This window comes from Chinchilla lanigera, unplaced genomic scaffold (genome assembly GCF_000276665.1).
Source record: "Chinchilla lanigera isolate Chin_1 unplaced genomic scaffold, ChiLan1.0 scaffold00092, whole genome shotgun sequence".
Classification (NCBI taxonomy): Eukaryota; Metazoa; Chordata; class Mammalia; order Rodentia; family Chinchillidae; genus Chinchilla; species Chinchilla lanigera.
The window spans coordinates 1,156,714-1,174,765 of NW_004955493.1; the positions used below are offsets into that span (position 1 = coordinate 1,156,714).

Here is an 18,052-nt window from a genome sequence, read left to right on the forward strand (position 1 = left end):
TACTGTAGGGAGGGCTCTATTTTACACATACTGTAGGGAGGGCTCTATTTTACACATACTGTAGGGAGGGCTCTATTTTACACTTACTGTAGGGAGGGCTCTATTTTACACTTACTGTAGGGAACACTCTATTTGGATTCTATTCCAATTTGTTCAACTGTAGTCAGTCCACCTGGATTGTATGGGAGTCATAATACTGTGTACAGCTCAGAAGTTGATAATAATTTTGAGACAATGGGAGTTAGGCAGATTCCCAAACTGGAAACTGCCCCAACCACCGTGCTAGGTTAATATGGCTTCTAATTCCAAGTGCAAAGTTCCTAACATCTAGGCCACTTCTGCTGTCTTCTCAGAATGGCTGTCCCCGGGGCCCACAGCTAGTGTAGTGCTACTTGCAGGGGAAGTTGTCATCATAACTTTCTCCCATCTGTGTTTCTCTGAAGGGCCCATGGGTGGACAGCTGACCTGTCCTACCAAGTCCTGGACTACCTGGGTTCCCGGAATGTTGCCTTCACCCTTCCCAGCCTGCAGGTGTGTACTGGGGAACCATCTGTACTTTCTACTGCCGGTGCTCATGGATTGCAAATCCGGGGGTCAGGAGAGTGCAAGAAGCGTGCCAGGTGCAGAAAGAGAGTCTTTACTTCCACAAAGAAGAATATTCTGTCCAGTTTTTCTTGAAAGAATGGTACAAGCTCTTCTGTCTCTCACTTTCTTACTTTTGATGGAGACATGGTATATTAGGGTACAGGCCAATCTGCTGTAACCAAGAGACTCCAGAGCTGCTGTAATCTGGAGTTTAGTTTATTTCTTTCTCCTACACCATGCAGAGCTAAGTGGGAGACCCAGAAAAGGAGACTGCCCAGGAGCCAGAGTCCCTTTTGCCTCTTTTGCTCTGTCATCCTGTAGGAAGTTGTTACCCCCTGGTGGGAATGACACATCTGCCCTACAAGCCAGAAGAGGGAGGGTGGGAAGAGGAAGTGGAGCATGAGCACCTTTTCCTCTCAGGATGTAGCCTGCAAGTTACTAAATTCCTTCTGTTCACATTGCATTGGCTTTTCATAAAAGAGAAACTTTTACTCAGAGTCACATCTTACTGCAAAGAAGCCATACACTTAGTCGAGACTTGAGGAATTCTATAGATGAAAAGAACAAAGAAATGTACTTGTCAGTTTTCCATTACTATAAGAAAACATCTCGGGGTGGGTAGTTTATAGAGAAGAGAGGTTTATTCAGCTTACAGTTTCAGAAGCTGACAGTCTAAGCAGCACAGTGGTGAGAAGTCGTTCATGTCACCAAGGGCTCCCTTGGCAGTGCCAGCGCATGGTGCTGACCTCTCGGTGGTAGGTGTGCCTGAGAGGGAGAGGTCACATGGCAGGACAGGAAGCAAAAGCACAGCACAGAGGTCAACTTCAGACCTCTCACGAGAGCTACCCAGCTTCCACAAGAACTACATCAGTTCCTTCCAAGGGCGACGATCCAATGACCTCCACCAGGCTCTACCTCTCAGAGGGTTCATCACCTCTAACCACTGCCACATGTGGGACAACCCTTCCAACGCATGCAGCTTTGCGGGGCAGAAAACATTCAAACCACAGCAAGGGGAGTGAATATTTACATATAATTATCGACCTTTCAATCATGGATCCAGGAAATATTATTCTTCCCATTTAACTTTGCTATAAAGAAAATAACGAGCATAATAATGTTGATAGGTACAGTGGATATTTCCTCGAGGAGCGTGGTGAAGGGCAGTTTGGCATAACTATTAACCCCCTGTAGTATGTTGCATCTTTACCATTACACCATAAATAGCACACACAACTGAGGAAATAGCATCTAAAAACTATTATCTGGTCAGTAAAGAAGCCAGTCACATGTTTGGCCAATAAATAAGTTCTCAATATATGTCTTTATTGTTTCCATTTTTACTTACATTTTAACAAGAACAAAAATATCAATCAATGTTCGTGTTATAGCTATAGCCAGAGAGCTGATTGCTCTGCCCATTAGTTGGAATTGGCTGTTGACCCCACATGGCTTCTGTTTGTTTGTTTGTTTTTTTGTAGGAAAATTTATGGGGAAAAAAGAAGGGGTGATAGGAATGGGGAATAACAATAGATCCTGAGAGACAGGAGGGGTCTCGAATGGGTTGCCAGTGAGCCTGCTTCTCAAAGGAAGTTTTATAGAGCAAAATCAGGAGGTAGGTATAATGTGGGTCAAAATTATGGTTAATCAATCAGATTGCAAATATAGTTGCTGAGGTAATATTGATCCAATGGTAGCAAAGGTATATGGGTGACATCATTAACCTTGGCCAATAATCTATAGTCTTATTTTTCATCTTAGTGACTGGGAGGGGATGGCCCACCCCACCTCCAGTGAGATAATGGTTTACTTATAGAGTAGATCTCAAAAGGGTGGCACCAATAATCTCAAGCTTTGTTTAGTCCTTGAGAAGGATGTAAACCTGGCTGTTGTGACTTTAATCTTCTTCAGATGGACCTCCAGCCACAGTGTTAAAGCATTCTCCTCCCCTGCACTGACTTCCTGGACTGCCCAGGCCTGTCTGGCTGCTTCCTATATTTCCATCTAACTTAGCCGTCTATAGTACTCTCCCCTCCGAAGAGGTATCCCTAACTGCAGTTAGGGGAGAAGGGATGTAATTTCCACCCAGCTGCTTGAGCTGAGAAGGGTTGGTATAGGGGAGACTGCAGTCAGGGCCTTTTTCCAGAGAGCTAATATCATGGGCCTTGGCTAGAAATCATGCTGCAGTTTAGCAGTTATGAGCTCTCTTTACAAGGTTGATCTAGTGGATCCCTGTAAAAGGAGTCTGTCACATTTGTCATTGTTTCCATCTGCATGATCACGTGGAATTTGGCAGCCTCAAAGTTGTAGGCTCCTGTAGAAAAGGTTCCCTCATGTCCTGGGTCATTGTTGATCTGAGAGGATGCGGGTCAAAATATCGGCTGTCTTCTAGGCCAGTTATCTTTCCAGTTTTAGTCTCCAAACTCCTTCTGAATATCTTGGTGGGACCTCCAAGATGGTATAGGAGAAATGCTAGATGTCAGATATGCCCAGTTTGTGTTCCTCAGAGTCAAAGAATGAATTCTAAGTGACCACAGAGGTTAAGAGTAGGAAAATTTATTGGGGAAAAGGAATGGGGAATAGCAATAGCTCCTGAGAGACTGGGGGGTCCCAAATGGGTTGCCAGTGTCTGTTTTTATCAGTCACAGCAACCCAAAGAAAATTAACATTTGCCGCTTTCTCAGCCGGTCATGTTTCTCATGAGATGCGTCTATTTTGTCCTGATTGGTAGGTGTATATGTTAACCAGCTTTCCATTGCCATGACAAAAACACGTAGGAAAAAGCAGCTAAAAGAAGTTGTGATTATTTCGGCTCGTGGTCTCGGAGGCTTCAGTGCACTCTCAGCTGGTTCCACCGCTTGTTGTGCTTTTGGGCCTGTGGTGAGGCATAAACATCATGGCAGAAGGGCGTGGCGGAGGAAATCTGCTCACCTCATGTCAGCCAGAAAGGAGGGAGAGAGAGAGAGAGAGAGAGAGAGAGAGACAGGCAGACAGACAGAATGATGAGAACCAGAGTAAAGACATACCTTTCAAAGGCACACCCCTAGTGATCTACACCTTCCAATTATGCTTCACCTCCTAACAGCCCATTCAGCTACAGACTCACCCCTGGACTAATCCTTTAATCCACTGGAGAGGTTAGAGCCCCATGATCCACTCACCTACCGAAAGTCCCACCTGTGAACATGTAAGCCTTTTTGAGGACATTTTTGATCCAAGTCATAGCAGCATATACTACTTCTCTTCCTATGCACGTGCCCATTTCTTCAAAGTCTACTTCCTTGGCATCTGCTTTCTGCCAGCTGCAGTTCTTGACACTGGGAGCTCAGAGAAGAACAAAATAGTCACGTTACTCTCTATGTGGGACCTTTATTCTAAGGGGAGGAACGCTAACTAAATCAGCATTCTACTCATTCAGATTACAGACAGTAGGCTGCGATGATTGTTGAGTGCTTATCGTGTGCCAGGCACACATTTTACACACTTAAACCTCACGACAACCCTGCACGGTAAGTCTTACCGTGATCTTTATTTTCCCAATGAGAGAAATGAAGCCAAGAGGTAATGTTGCTGATTTACCAACTAAAAATACAGGATGTCCAGTTCAATTAGAATTTCAAATAAAAAATTAATACTTTAAAATTTTAAGTATAGCCCATGCAACTTTTGGGACATACTTATACTAAAATATGGTTTGATATTTATGTGAAATTGAAATTGAATGGAGCGTGTTGCATTTTACTTCTCAATCCTAATTAAGTGGCGTATCCAAAGCCGCACAGCGAGGAAGTGTCAAGGGGGAAATTTGCATGTGTTGTCCGGCTTTAGTAACTACCTCTTGCCTACAAATACTGTCTTCCTAGAGCACTTCTGTTTAGGGAAGATTTAGAAAAGAATTCCCCAGACACAGGGGAAATCTCTTATAGATGCTGGTGGTCTCTCTCCTTGCCCTGGAGGCAACACCGGGGACAGCTTTTTCGTTCTACATGAAGTTTGCTCTTCGGCTGATAGCTTGGGTTAGAACAGCAGCACACCGGAGGTGCTCAGTTTCCTGGTGTGCGACCACCCTCAACCTGAGCGGACCAAGCAGGCCCTGGAGTGGGGAAGTCAGGCTGGCTGAGTCCGGGCTGAGCAAGGAGCTGCCTCCTGGCCCATTGGTGGTCACCAGAAAGGGGACGCGTGCCTAGTGTTGCCTGATCTTTGTATTTTCAAACTGAAGTTGGAAATTTGGATTTTTGGAAGAGGTTGCTGACAACGTGTGCAGCTATTTCAAAGTTTTGGATCTGACCAAGCCAAACCCTTCTGCAGCCTGCCGGTGTGTGGACGCCGTGGGGAGTTAGAGGGAGACAAGCCAGGCTGCTGGCCATGGTGCTGACCAATCGCTCAGTCCTTCCGTCCTCACCGACTCTTCCCTCCCTCCCCTCACATCCAGGCAGCCATGGAGAATCATCTGCAGCAGCGACTGTACCAGCCCCAGCAGCTACTGGTGGACCTCAGGAAAACCGACGCTCAGCAGTTCCGCACTGCCCTGAAGTGCCTCTTAGAAGACAAGCAGGACCACTTGGTGAGGAGTTCCTGGCACTTAGAAATAGAGAAGCCAGGGCCAGATGGTGCTTTTTTCTTTTTTTTGGTACTGCGAATCGAACTCAGGACCTCATGTTTGCCAGACAGGTGCTTGTGCCCTGAGCTACAGCCCTGGCCCCCGTGCTTGCTGAATTGAATCAAATTGAGCTGAGCAGTCCCTGGCCTTTTATTTCTGTCTCTCACTTTCTTCTTCCTTCAACCCACCAGGAGCTTTAGGACCTGGATTTTCTTCCTCCCTTTCTCCACAGTTCAAATTAAGAGCCTTATAATTTGTGTTCTTGTGGGTTCTAGGACATGAGGGGAGCATAAGGATCTAAGAATATTTATTTATTTTTGTCTTTTTGAGACAGGGTCTCAATATGCAGTTCAGGCTGGCTTTGAACTCACTTTGCAGCTCAGGCTCCCCTCAAACTCACAGCAATCCTCCTGCCTCAGCCTCCTGAGTGCTGGGATTACACCTGTGCATGCACCAGTAAACCAGCCTAATAGTTTTGTTTAATAAACAGCCATGAAAAATTACTTGCCCCAGTAGATAGACATGAAAGTCTCCCCCAACTCTCAAGGTGCTTACAGTGTGGAGTGCAGACAAAAAGCAGAAATAGATCATTTCCACAAAATAAGCTGAGTGATGGGACATCGCCACAGAGCAAGGCCTCTGAGACTCAGACTGTTACCCAAATGATAAGGCTGAGAGTTTTCTTTATCGCAGACAGTTTAATAGGGAGCAATGTTTTCCAAAAGGAAATGAACCATTTAAACATTTTGATAATGATTGCTTGATTGCAGTGCTTGGGATCAAATCCAGGGCCTTATGCATGCTAGGCAGACTCTCCATCATTGAGCTACATTCCCAGCCCCTAGTCATACACTTACTTTAATGTCTGGTATTAAAATATAAAGTATACATCAAACCAGTTTGGCAAGGATGTAATATTTGCTTTTTCAGTGAATTAAGCTTTGTAAGAAGGACTTATCTTGAAGGAAATTATGAAGCACATCATAGTAAAGGCAGTGCAAAAATATGGCAAAACTGGGCACATGGGCTATCAGAGTGATATTAGAGTCTGTTGCAGGTTTTCTGTGTGTGAGGTAGTACTCTTAATGGAATGACCAGCAAACTTTCTTTAACGGGCCAGGTAGTGAATATTTAAGGCTTTGTAGGTCATTCAATCTCTGTCACTCTCAGCTCTGCACTGTAGCATGAAACCTGGATCCTAGGCTATAGATGAGTGGGTATGGATGTGTTCCAATAAAACTTTATTTACGAAAGCAGGTGGTGGGCTAATTTTGACCTGGGGACAAGTAGCTTGCTGACCATTGTTCCAAGGGCTTAATATGCAGAGACTCATTGACTCTTCTTCAGAACCCTTAGAAAGAAGAGGAATAAAAATCCCACTGTTTCAGTATTCAAATGGGAAAACTGAGGCTTGGAGAGGCTGGTCGAGTAACTTTGGGTGACGCATCTTGGGACTAACAAATCTGAGGGTGGAAACGGGGCTTCGGACTCTAGCTGTGAGCCCTGGGGCACCTGGAAAGCCTGTGAGCCCCTTCTTCAGAAGAAGTTTTGTTTTATTTTATTTTTTGTGGTTTTTCTGAGACAGCTTTTTGTCTTTTTTTAAATACAATTCAGCTGGCCTTACTCACTGTGTAGCCCAAGCTGGCCTCGAACTCACAGTGATCCTCCTGCCTCAGCCTCCTGAGTGCCAGTATTACAGACGTGCACCACCATGCCCAGCCAAATCATGTTTTAAAAATCTATTCATTGGGGCTGGGAATTTAGCTCAGCAGCAAAGCGCCTGCCTGGCAAGCACAAGGTCGTGAGTTCGGTTCCCGGTACCGGAGAAAAACCAAAAAAAAAAAAAAATTAAAAAAAAAAAAATAAAAATCTATTCATTAAAATACAAAAGATTACACAGGAAGTCAATTATATTGAAAAACATTTATCAAAATACTTAAAACAAACACATTTAGGGAGAGTAATTTATGGGCCTCTTTAGCTCATTAAAGAGACAATTTAGCAGCACATCTAGTAACTTCTGTCATTTTGGGGAAATATTGAGTAAACGAGATTGCAAGATCTCTGCAATAACTGCAATGCATTATGAAAGTGACGGTGATTTTGGCTGATGACAGAGTCAAAGTTCACACTACCACCATGGTGCCTTGTTGCTGACCTTTATCCCTGAAGGAAATGCTACATGTCAGCTCTATTTTAGGGAAAATCACTGTGCAATTTTCTTCCAATCGTCACAGATGCCCTAAGTTCTAGCCACAGGCCCCTGTTTAAGAACCTCTAAGTGTAGTATTGTGGGGAACCACAGTGACTGCTTCAAAGCTCAGGGGCATCTAAGGACCCCTGAGGACGTGATCCCGCTTGTCTAGCGCAGGTGCACACTGGGATACAGTTGTGTAACCATGACTAAGCACAGATAAACACGCATGCGCTGGTTACTGCACTCTGTAGGAATGTAAACATGAGATGACAAGCTGTATAAGAATTGCACAATAAAGCCACACAGGTGGCTCCCGTGCTCTTGCTCTCTGCTCTGCTCCACACTGCCTGCTGTTGCTGCTGATGTCCTGCACATGTGCGTTCTTTACCCTGGGAACCTCACCCTCGAAAACCTCCCTCAGGCCCCCTGAGAGGCCTGACAAGTCTTAACCACTGTTCACCCACCAACAGCTGATGATGAAGTTAGAAAACACTTGGTCAGGTTTAAATCATGGGTCTGAGTTCAAATACCTATTTAAGATCTCAGCTCTGGGCATGTCTGAGCTGGTGCTTATTCTGATGCTGAGGTAATAACAGCATGGGACATCAGTCAAGGATTACCAGGTGCCAGGTGCCATTTGACCTGCATTGTCTTGTTCAAGTCTTACACAAATCTAGGAGGCGGGTAATGACTTTATCTCCATTTTATAGAGGAGGAAGCTGAGAACTTTTAAAAACAATTTTCTCCAGAACACACAGAAAATGTGAGGGGCCTGGGATTTGAACCTAGGAATGCCTGACCCTAGTACCTGTGGGGTTGATCATGAGATAGCGGATTGTCATGAGAATTAAATGAGGTGATGTGCATTTGGCCTGTGGCTATTTGAAGGTGCGTAGGTGAAGAACAGAGAGATCAGTCAGATTGTGACTAAACCTTGTCTGAATTCCAGGTTCTGTGGTTCACATGATTCATCCTTCATTTGCTCTGGCTATTTTTCACTGTCTTCTAGGAACCAGCGCTCCAGTATCCACATGGCTTGGGGCTCAGGACTTCCCTGGCTCAGCCTTGGATGCACCTTGGAGTCAGGTGCCTGGGCTCTGCTCCCCGTCCATTAAATCAAACTTTAGATAGTGGTGCTGGAGATCAGTACTCTCTAAAACTCCCCAGGTGATTCTGATATGCAGTCAGAGCTGAGAACCGTGGGCTGGAGGAAAGGCAGGTTCACGAGCGTCTGTAGAGTAGGAAGTCAGAGAAGAGAAGGGATTTCACCATGGAGGTGACAGCTGAGATCAACCTTAAGGATGAACTGAATTTCAGTAGAAGAGGGAGTGGTGAGAATTTCAGGTAGACTAAGGTTTGATGGTCATGGTGCACCTGGAGAATGAGGAGTGCCTAGGGTGGATGGAGCTGGTGAAGACCTTTGTCCTGCAGGTGATGGAAAGTTCTAGAAGTTTTCACATCTCAGCACTTTGGGAAGCTGAAGCAGGAGGATCGCAAGTTAGAGCGCCAGCCTGTGCAACTTAACCCCTTGGTGAGGCCCTGTCTCAAAATAAGAGATGATAAAAGCTGGGATTAGAAAGGGCATGGTATAACAGCGATGCTAAATTGTAGCCCTGCCCCAGAATGCGTGGTCCTCCCAGGACTTCTGAATGGAAAGGCGGCTCACAAGGTGACCCGGCTTCTCTTCCTCCCTTAGGACCTGAAGGACATCGTCATCGACTTGAGGGAGATGCGGGAACAAGCCTTGCAGAGTCCTGGCGTGAACCGCAGCCTCTTTCTCGTCACGCTGGAGAGGTGCTTCCAGGTGCTGAGTGCCCTGGAGTGTGTGGAGATCCTGGGCAGGGTCCTGAGGGGGTCCTCAGCCCGCTTTCTCCAGCCGGAAGTCGCCGAGTGGCTGCCCCAGCACCTGCACGTGGATGCCTTTAAGAACCTGTGAGTGCCTCCTCCCCCCCCCACTTACCTCTGTGCTGCTGTGAGCGTTCCAGGAGGCGACACGTGGCAGAGAGAGAGGACAGGGCACAGGCTGGCACGCACCTTGTGGAAAAGCTCACCCTCAGTGCCTATGTTGAGTAACAGTCACCCACACCGTACTTGCCTAATGAAAATATTTACTTCAGCATAACGCTATGTGTCTCAGTAGCTGCACCGGGAAACGCAGGAGACCACCTTTGTATCCACCTACTTGGCGGATGGATGGCAAGGTGTTTACACGTGTGTCAAAGTGGGAACAGGTGAGTGTGTTCCAACTTTACACCCTGTGTTACATTTCTGTGCATTTACAATTTGTGTTGTTGAATGTTTTCTTTTGATTTTTCTTGTAGGGTTACACAACTCTGTACAATGTCACACGAGCATCTATGTCACACGAACAGCTTTTACAACTACGGGATGAGGTGGAAAATGAGTCTTCAGGTGACTCAGCTACCGATGACTCGGATCGTGTGAGCCCAGGAAGTGATGACAGTGAGGTGGAGCAAGAAATGACAGAGAAGCAGAGAACGAAGACCTTGATTCAGATGAGGAAGACAACATTAATGAGAATAAATATTTGACTGGTTGAAATGCTACAAAATGGTCATGTCTACCTGAATGATCCAACATTAGAACTAGGTTGGAGAATGTTATTAGGTTCTTGTCACACGTGAAAACTCCTGGATGGAATGCCGGCACTGCAATTCAAGGCTGGAAATTATTTATAACAGAGGATATGCTACAAGAGGGTATAAAATACACTAATAATGAAATACAATTAAAACATTATGCATGAGCAGTAGTACTCAAAATATATTTATCGTCACTCCTATGTGAACTAAAGGCTTCATAGCAGGACTCTATCATTCTAATCATCTGAGTCTAAAGGATTTACGGAGAAGTGACGGTTATGGCATTGAGATTTTTAGAACAAAGACACTCAAGAGATTTGGTTCCCTTCAAAATTGCCTACTTTTTGACAGCAAAAAGACCCACCAAGAAAGAAAAATCAGACAGTTTGGCTGCTGTTTGCTCATTTTTTGAAAGCTTTGTTTCGAGCTGTCAAACAATTTATACACTGTTCAAATACTTGACAATTGACGAGCAACTTGCATCACTTCATGGTTGTTGTAGCTTTCAGCAATAAATAAACCTTCCAAATATAGTATAAAAGTATGTGCCCTGGTAGACGGGAAGACACTTTACAGCTTGAGTTAGAAATGTGTTGTGACACTCAGCCACCAGGTCTTAGTTCATGGGGTGATAAACCACGAGGCTGTGAACAGACTTCTTGCCTCTATTTCAAAACTAGAAAAAAAGAAAGAAAAAAAGTCACTGAAATGTCATGCTTGGTTAACTAGTTATCTATTGATGTTACATTTGCTAAGAGAACACCAGTGACCCAGCACAGGAGCGAGTCTCAAGAACAAAGTGGAGAATTCTGGAAAAAATGTCGCATATTTACAACAGAGAAATGTGTAGTACAATCTAGATTTCAGAAGGACATAGCATTGACCTTGTATATGGCAAAGAAAAACAAAGTAGTATTGATACTGTCAATGTTAAACCATGATGACAAGATTGGTTGTGAAGCTGGGTGTGGTACCCCACACATGCCTGTCATCCCAGCACTCAGGAGGCTGAGGCAGGAGGATCCTGTGAGTTCAAATCAACTTGGGCTCATAGTGAGTTGAAGGCCAGCCTGCACTACATAGTGAGACCCTGTCTCAAAAAAAAAAAAAAAAAAGAGAATTCTGGAGCAGAATTCTGTGAACAGACAGGTGAAACATCACAAGAACCTCCTAACAAAACAGCAAGACCAGCAAGATGTCAAGCATGTCCCACAAAAAAGACAGAACAGCAAAACACACGTGTGTGCAAGTACTGTACCAAAGTATTGCTTAGCACAGACTGCCTTGGAAGTGATAATTAAAGATCATTTTTGCTGCAGAGTTTTAAAAAAATGTTCATTGTAGTTCGTATAGGAATTTATTTTTGTTGTTATTTTTTAGACTTTGTATATAAAGAGACAGTTGATGTTGAAAGTGTTGATGTTTATTTTAAACCTTAAATACATATTAAAGTTTAATACTTTATTGATATTTTATTTTTCTGTTAAGTACACATTGGATAATAAAACTCATAAAATTAAAATAATCAATAGAAATACTCCTAAACAACAGACATTTCTCCTTTTTAGGAAGTCTAGCCTGGCACGCTGGCTATGGTGGGTGGAGTTGCGAGACACTGGTTAAAGTGGGTTCCTCAGATTTCTGGCAGCCGGGGTCACCCTCACAGCGTTTGCCCTGCCTACCCCCCACCTGTGCCAGGATTTACTTCCTGGTTTTCTTTTTAGCGACTCATCCTTTTTTGCTTCAAAATATTTACTCTAAAAGTAAATTTGAGCTGAGTGAGGAGGCGCACAATAATGCTGCAATATGAATGCTGTAATGTCAGCATTTCAGGAGGCTGAGGCAGGGGGATTGCAAGTCTGAGCCCAGTTTGGGCGACTGAGTGACTTAGTGAGACCTTGCCTTAAAATAAAAAATAAAAAAGGGATTGGGCATGTAACTCGGGGTGAAGGCCCTGGGTTCAGTTGCCAGTAAGACACACACACACACACACACACACACACACGTAAATTTCATATCATTATAATAAATGAGACACCAGTGTCTATATTTTTAAAATAAAAGTAATCATAAAAATAAATACAGTGGAAACAGAGCGTCACTAAGTCCTAGCGAGACCGGGTGCTCCCCTACGTATCCGAGTCAGTCTGGGCTGCTGTTATAAAGATACCACCAACTGCGTGTGAACAGCACACCTCTGTTCCCCACAGCTCGGGAGGCAGAGGGCGCAGGACCAAGGCACGGCAGCTGTGGTGTCGGGCGAGGGCCGGCTTCCCGCTCCCAGAAGCATCCTCCTGCTTTCCCCGGGTGGTAGAAGGGGTAAGGGAGCGCTCTGGACTGTCGCTGGCGTGCAGGGGCGTTAATCTCGTGGGATTGGACTTAATCTGAGCTCAGTCTAGGTCTCCTGAACCCCGGTTTGGTGCCCTCCCCACTCTACCCTGCTGCCCCTCTTCTTCTCGTAAAGATAGCGCCGTTAATCCTGTACCCATTTTTCAGACAAGCAAACGGGCACAGGGAGACTAGGTAAATCACGTTAGGTGGCACTAGTAGGAAATAATAGAGCCAGCATTTTTGCAATCGGGAAACCTTTCCCTTCAATGAGGTTGACCATTTTTTTTTAAGATTGACATCTTTCCCCAGGGCTCTTAAAAAGAATAAAAAGGGCCGATACATGCTGTGACACGCACGGACTTGAAAACATCATGCCAAACGAGAGTGGCGGCCTATGCATGTAATCCCAGTGCGTGGGAGGCTGAGGCAGAAGGATGAATTTGAGGCCAGCCTGGGTGCATACACTGTGAGTTCAAGGCCAGCCTGGACTACATAGTGAAACCCCGCCTCAAAGCAAAAGCAAAACAAGACAACAACAAAAAAACCCTAAAAGAACGAAAACATCATGCCAAGTGCGGGAGGCCAGGCCGACAGCATATGTGCTAGTCCTTTCGTGTGAAGTGTTCAAAACGGGCAAGTCTTTAGCAACAGGGAGGACACCACTGGCTTCCGGGACTTGGGAAGACAGAGATGAGGGTGTGAAAGCCTAGGGCCTTGCGTTTCTTTTCCAAGTGCTGAAAATGTTCTAACACTGCTAAGGGTGATGATTGTACAACTTTGAGAAAAAACTGGAAGCCGCTGAACTGGACGCTGTAAGTGGGTAAATTGCGGGCTACGAAAATTATATCTCAGCGAAGCTGTTTCGTACAGAAACAAAACAGGACCAAGAGGCGAGGAGGTGGGGACCGTCTGCATGGACCCCTCTTTGCCCGGCGTTCGGCCGGGCACGGAAAGAAGAGGGGCGGGCAAAGCAGCTCCGTCTGCGGAGGAGGGCGTCTCAGCACGGGGTGGCCTGCGCTTTGTCTTTCCCGGTCCCGCCGCGGGTGACTAAGGGACGCTCATGTCTGGTCTGCAGATCTGCGGTCTTCAAAGGCCTCTACGACCGAACCTCGGCGCGTGCCCAGAGAGCGCTGTACGCCTGGATGACGGCGGCCCTGCGCACGTCCTCCAATGTCACTGGTGAGTCTGGGTTGGGGGGACGTTTTGGGGGGAGCCCACGCTCAAAATGCGTGCTGATCTCTGAAGCAGGGCTCTGATTTCACCTCTCGTAATGCTTACCATCGTCCTCCTCCTGTCCAGAAGGGTCTGCTGTAGCTTCTCAGTGAAAGTCCATTTCACTGCACAGGCTTCCTGTATGGAAGGGTCTGAGAGAGGGATGTTTCTGTCCTACAGTTAATGATGTGTCCTCCTGTTTTAGTGACGTCTTAGATTCGGTAAGAACTTTTTTTTTTTTTGTCTTTTTGCTATGCAGTTCAGGCTGGCCTTGAGCTCACTTTGTAGCCCAGGCTGGTCTCGAACTTGTGGTGATCCTCCTGCCTCAGCCTCTGGAGTGCTGGGATTACAGGTGTGTGCCACCACGCCAGGCGCAGTAAGAACTTTTGGAATAGGGTTACAAGTCTAAAATCTGTATAAAAATATCTGTGTAAAAAGTATAACAATATCTGTAAGAAACAGAGATAAGATACTTTAGTTAGGAAATCTAGGCAGTAATGCACAGACATTTAGCTCTGAGCTCCTTGGCAACCAAAGTCGAAATAGGTCAGGATTCATTTATTTGACAAATATGTAGTAACTTTTTTTTTTTTTTTTTGGTTTTTTTCCAGTACCAGGAATCGAACTCACGACCTTGCATTTGCTAGGCGGGTGCTATGCCACTGAGCTAAATCCCCAGCCCCTATTTGACAAATATGTAGTAAAAGTCTATGTCGTAGCATAGTCAAGTTCACAAAAAGAGAAATTGGAATGGTGGTAGAGTTTCAGCTTTGTAAGACACAAAACATGCTGGCTATGGGTGGCGGAGAGGGTGTATAGCAGCAGAGTGGGTGCCAGTGAGCTCTGTCTCTGAGCGCCAGAGACATTTAGCATTTAGCTCTATGCATGTAGCCAGCTGTGGGTGAAAAAGTTCCATCTGTACTGAACATGTACAGACGATTCCTTGTCATTATCCCTAACAATACAGTGGAACAACTATTAGATAACACTTTTATTGTATTAGGCGTTACGAACAGTCTAGCGATGGTGTGAAGCATGCGGAGGATGTGTGCAGCTTACACGCAAACACCACACCATTTTATACAAGTGACTGGAGTGTCTGAGGGTTTGCGCATCTGCAGGGGTGCTGGAGCCAAGACCCAGTCGGTCCTGAGGAAGGCCTCTATTTAATGCCACCGAAGGGAACACATTATATCAAAACGCAGAAATTTATGTTATGCATATTTTATCACAGTTGAGATAAAAATCTGGGAAAGTAGATGATGTAGATTCACAAGGCAGTTTCTCAGATACCAGCTTGTTAATGGGATGTCAGTAATGCCAGCAGAATAAACTTTTAAACACTTAAAAGCAGCCTACTCTGTGTCAGCTGCTGAGAATACAGAAGGCAGTAAGACAAATTTAACCATACCGCCCAACCACCTCCCAAGCACAGGAGGCTCTGGGGGCCCTTTTATGTCTAAACCCTAACAAGAAGAAAAGAGTGGTGTTGTAGGAAGGGTTACTGCTTTAGCATGGTGCTGGGCAGATGCTTCCTGTAAAGGGCATTTAAAAGTTGAATAAATGTTTACTTTATTCGAGTCTTTGATCTTGCTTTTTGAAAGCAGCCATGGGTGATAGATGGGCGATCTCAGGGCTGGGTCCCAGTAAAACTTTTCAATGAGGTTTGAAACAAACATTATTTTCACAGGTAACCTAACGTTAGTCTTCTTTGGATTTTCCTCCCATCCGTTAAAAAATGTGAAGACCCTTTGGCCTATTGGTCTGGTTTTCAATCTGTGTGTATGATAATTAGCTTTATGAGGTCCTAGCAGGTAAATAAGGGAATCTGATGCTGGGAACGTAGAAAGTGGGTAGAGAGGGGTGCGGCGGGACGCTGGAATTGTTCTGTGCATGTACCAGCTCCTGACGGCGAGTGTAATCATCCCGTACTGCAAACATGCACCAACACAAGTAAAAAACAGGACAAAGCGAAACTGTTCTCGGCTTCCAGCCTGTATAAAGCAGGCGGCGGCCTGGGTTTGGCCCGTGGGCTGTTGGTTGGCCAACACTGTGTTAAAGAATCTCAGGTAGGTGACATTTGAAGGAAAAGCAAGATGAGGAGATGGAAGCAGTCCTGTGAGGCCCAGAGGGCGGACGTTCTAGGTCGAGGGACCGAGAAGTACCGAGGCCCTGGGAGGGCAGCCAGCTTGGTGCCCTGGGGAAGCATGAAGGAGGCCAGCAGTCTTCCAGTGAAAGCGGTGCTGGTTAATCCTCTTCCTGGAGTTAAACTCTGAGGTCTGTGTGTCAGGAATATTGAACAGCGTAATAACCAGTGTCTTCAGTGCAGAGCAGAATTCCGTCTGCCTGTAACTACGGCCGCCCGGAATCCGAATTTCACACTGAGTAACCTCTCCCCTCCCCCCCGCCTCCGCTCCTCTCCTCCTTTCTCTCCCTTCCCTCCTCCTTCTCTTCCTCCTCTTCTCCCCAACCCCGGAGCGGGGGACTGAACCCAGAGCCTTCACATTGAGCTACATCCCCCTCGCATTTTATTTTTCATTTTGAGACATGTTTTGGCTAAACTGCTGCGTTGCTTGCCCTGGGCTCTAATTTGCCCTCCTCCCGCCTCGGCCTCCTGGAGGTGTGTGCCCTCCTCTCCCTTTTTTCTTTCCCCAAGTGCCGTCCACTCAGTGAAACTTGCAGGTGGACCTTAGACATGACTGTTCCTGAAGCCCAGTGACATGTCGCTAGTGGGGAATTTCAAATGCAAAACAGAGGGACAGAGAGAGTCCTCCGGGAGTTTGGAGGAGGGAGAGGTTACTTCCGGCTGAGCAGGTAAGGGAAGGCCTTAAGGAAGAGGAAAAGTCTGAGCTCAGTCTTGAAGGTAGAACTTGGGCACAGGGTAAGGAGGGGCGTTTGAGTGGCCAGGACGCCCAAGGGGGACATTTGTGGTGCGTATGGAGAGGTAAGGGTGGTTTGGTTTGTTCCAGTACGGTAACGCTGTGATGAGTACGGTAATCCACTAATGTTTGTTACTCAGTGGATTATAAGGGATACAGTAATAAAAGAGCCAAACATACTTCACGTTGCCAGATTCTTTAATAACTAATTGAACTAAAATAAATGGCAGTAGTTTTAACATTTAGCCGCTAAAAAATAATATGCACGTCTAACAAGTTCCAGGTAATGGTCACTGCCTGTGTGTAACACAATGTTTCACAGGTAGGCACTCGACAAATGGTTGTTGAAGGACTCAAGGAACGTAAGAAGGTCCTGACACCAAAGATGCTGGTGATCATCACACCGCAGTGTAAATGCTTTTATTTATTTATTCATTTGTGTTTTTTTCTAGATGATTCTATTTCATGGGTCAGTGCAGAAAACTTATGGATTTTGGGAAGATATATGGTTCATCTATCACTTGAAGAAATTATGAAAATTAGTTCTGTAGAAGTAAGTTGGAAAAATATTTTGTATGTCCCCATTACTAACACATCTGGGGTAAGGTGTATTCTTTTTTTTTTTTTTTATCTGAGATAGGGTCTCCTTGTGTAGAGCTGGCTGGCCTTGAACTTACTTATGTAGCCCAGGCTGGCCTTGAACTCACGATGATCCTCCTGCCTCAGCCTCCCAAGTGCTGGGATTACAGGTGTGCGCCCCCACACCTGGGTGAGGTGTATTCTAAAGCTCCAGTGTTTAGTCAGCTAGTCAAGGTGCTCCGGAAATTGTACATCTGACTCAGCCCAACATACCTTTACTGGCTAAAGAAAATTATCATTTCAAAGGCCTCAACAGTCAGTAGTAGAACTTCATTCTAGACTAGGAGAGCTAAGAAAAGAAGAATTACAGACAATGGGTGTTCGAAGTGGACAAACGCGATATGAAGGGAACGGTGACTGGAACAGAAAAAATCATTCCAGGGTATTTTTATACTCAAGAAAGGCCAAGGACAAAAGCTATGGAGTTTCCAGTTCTCGGAAGCATGAACTCAAAACAAAAGTCACTGGTATTCATCCACTTATGCCGAAGATTGCAGTTTTTTTAATTTTTGCATTTCATAGGTGTCTAGAAAAATTCAAGAAACAAGCATTTGAAGAGGGAAAATTTCATTATGTTCCACTGTAATGAGCCTCCCTAAAATGTAGCATCAGGCGTTGAAGGTTTAATAGCTACTTCTGCTTGCAGTGACTTCTGTTAACAGCTCCTTCAGCAGGAGCAGAGGTTGGGCTGTGACCCCAGCACTCACAGTGGAGGAGGAATTGCACGGGTGAGGTTAGTTGCCGCCCTAGTCAGCTGTGTCTCTCTCTCTGCTGTTGACTCAGTGATAATCCAAAACCCCGTGGGCGCTGTGACTCGGGAACACAACTTCTAAAGACTGCTGCTGACACAAAGGTCTTCGTAAAGAGCTTGCACCTTGACTCCAATTCTTTGTTTCAAACATATGTGCCGGGGCTGGGGATTTAGCTCAGCGGCAAAGCGCCTGCCTGGCAAGCGCAAGGTCGTGAGTTCGGTTCCCGGTACCAGAGAAAAACCAAAACCAAAAAC

At 45.5% G+C, this 18,052-nt stretch overlaps 1 protein-coding gene across 1 annotated transcript in view; it reads left to right on the forward strand.

Moving 5' to 3' along the window:
* The window catches only part of Otoa (otoancorin), a gene marked incomplete at both ends in the record, with an annotated part of 74,303 nt that overhangs the window by 2,019 nt on the left and 54,232 nt on the right, over nucleotides 1–18,052 (forward strand). The window contains 5 exon segments of the mRNA XM_013504888.1: nucleotides 444–531; nucleotides 5,018–5,149; nucleotides 9,079–9,314; nucleotides 13,392–13,495; nucleotides 16,860–16,960. Coding sequence (XP_013360342.1) covers nucleotides 444–531; nucleotides 5,018–5,149; nucleotides 9,079–9,314; nucleotides 13,392–13,495; nucleotides 16,860–16,960 — 661 coding nt within the window.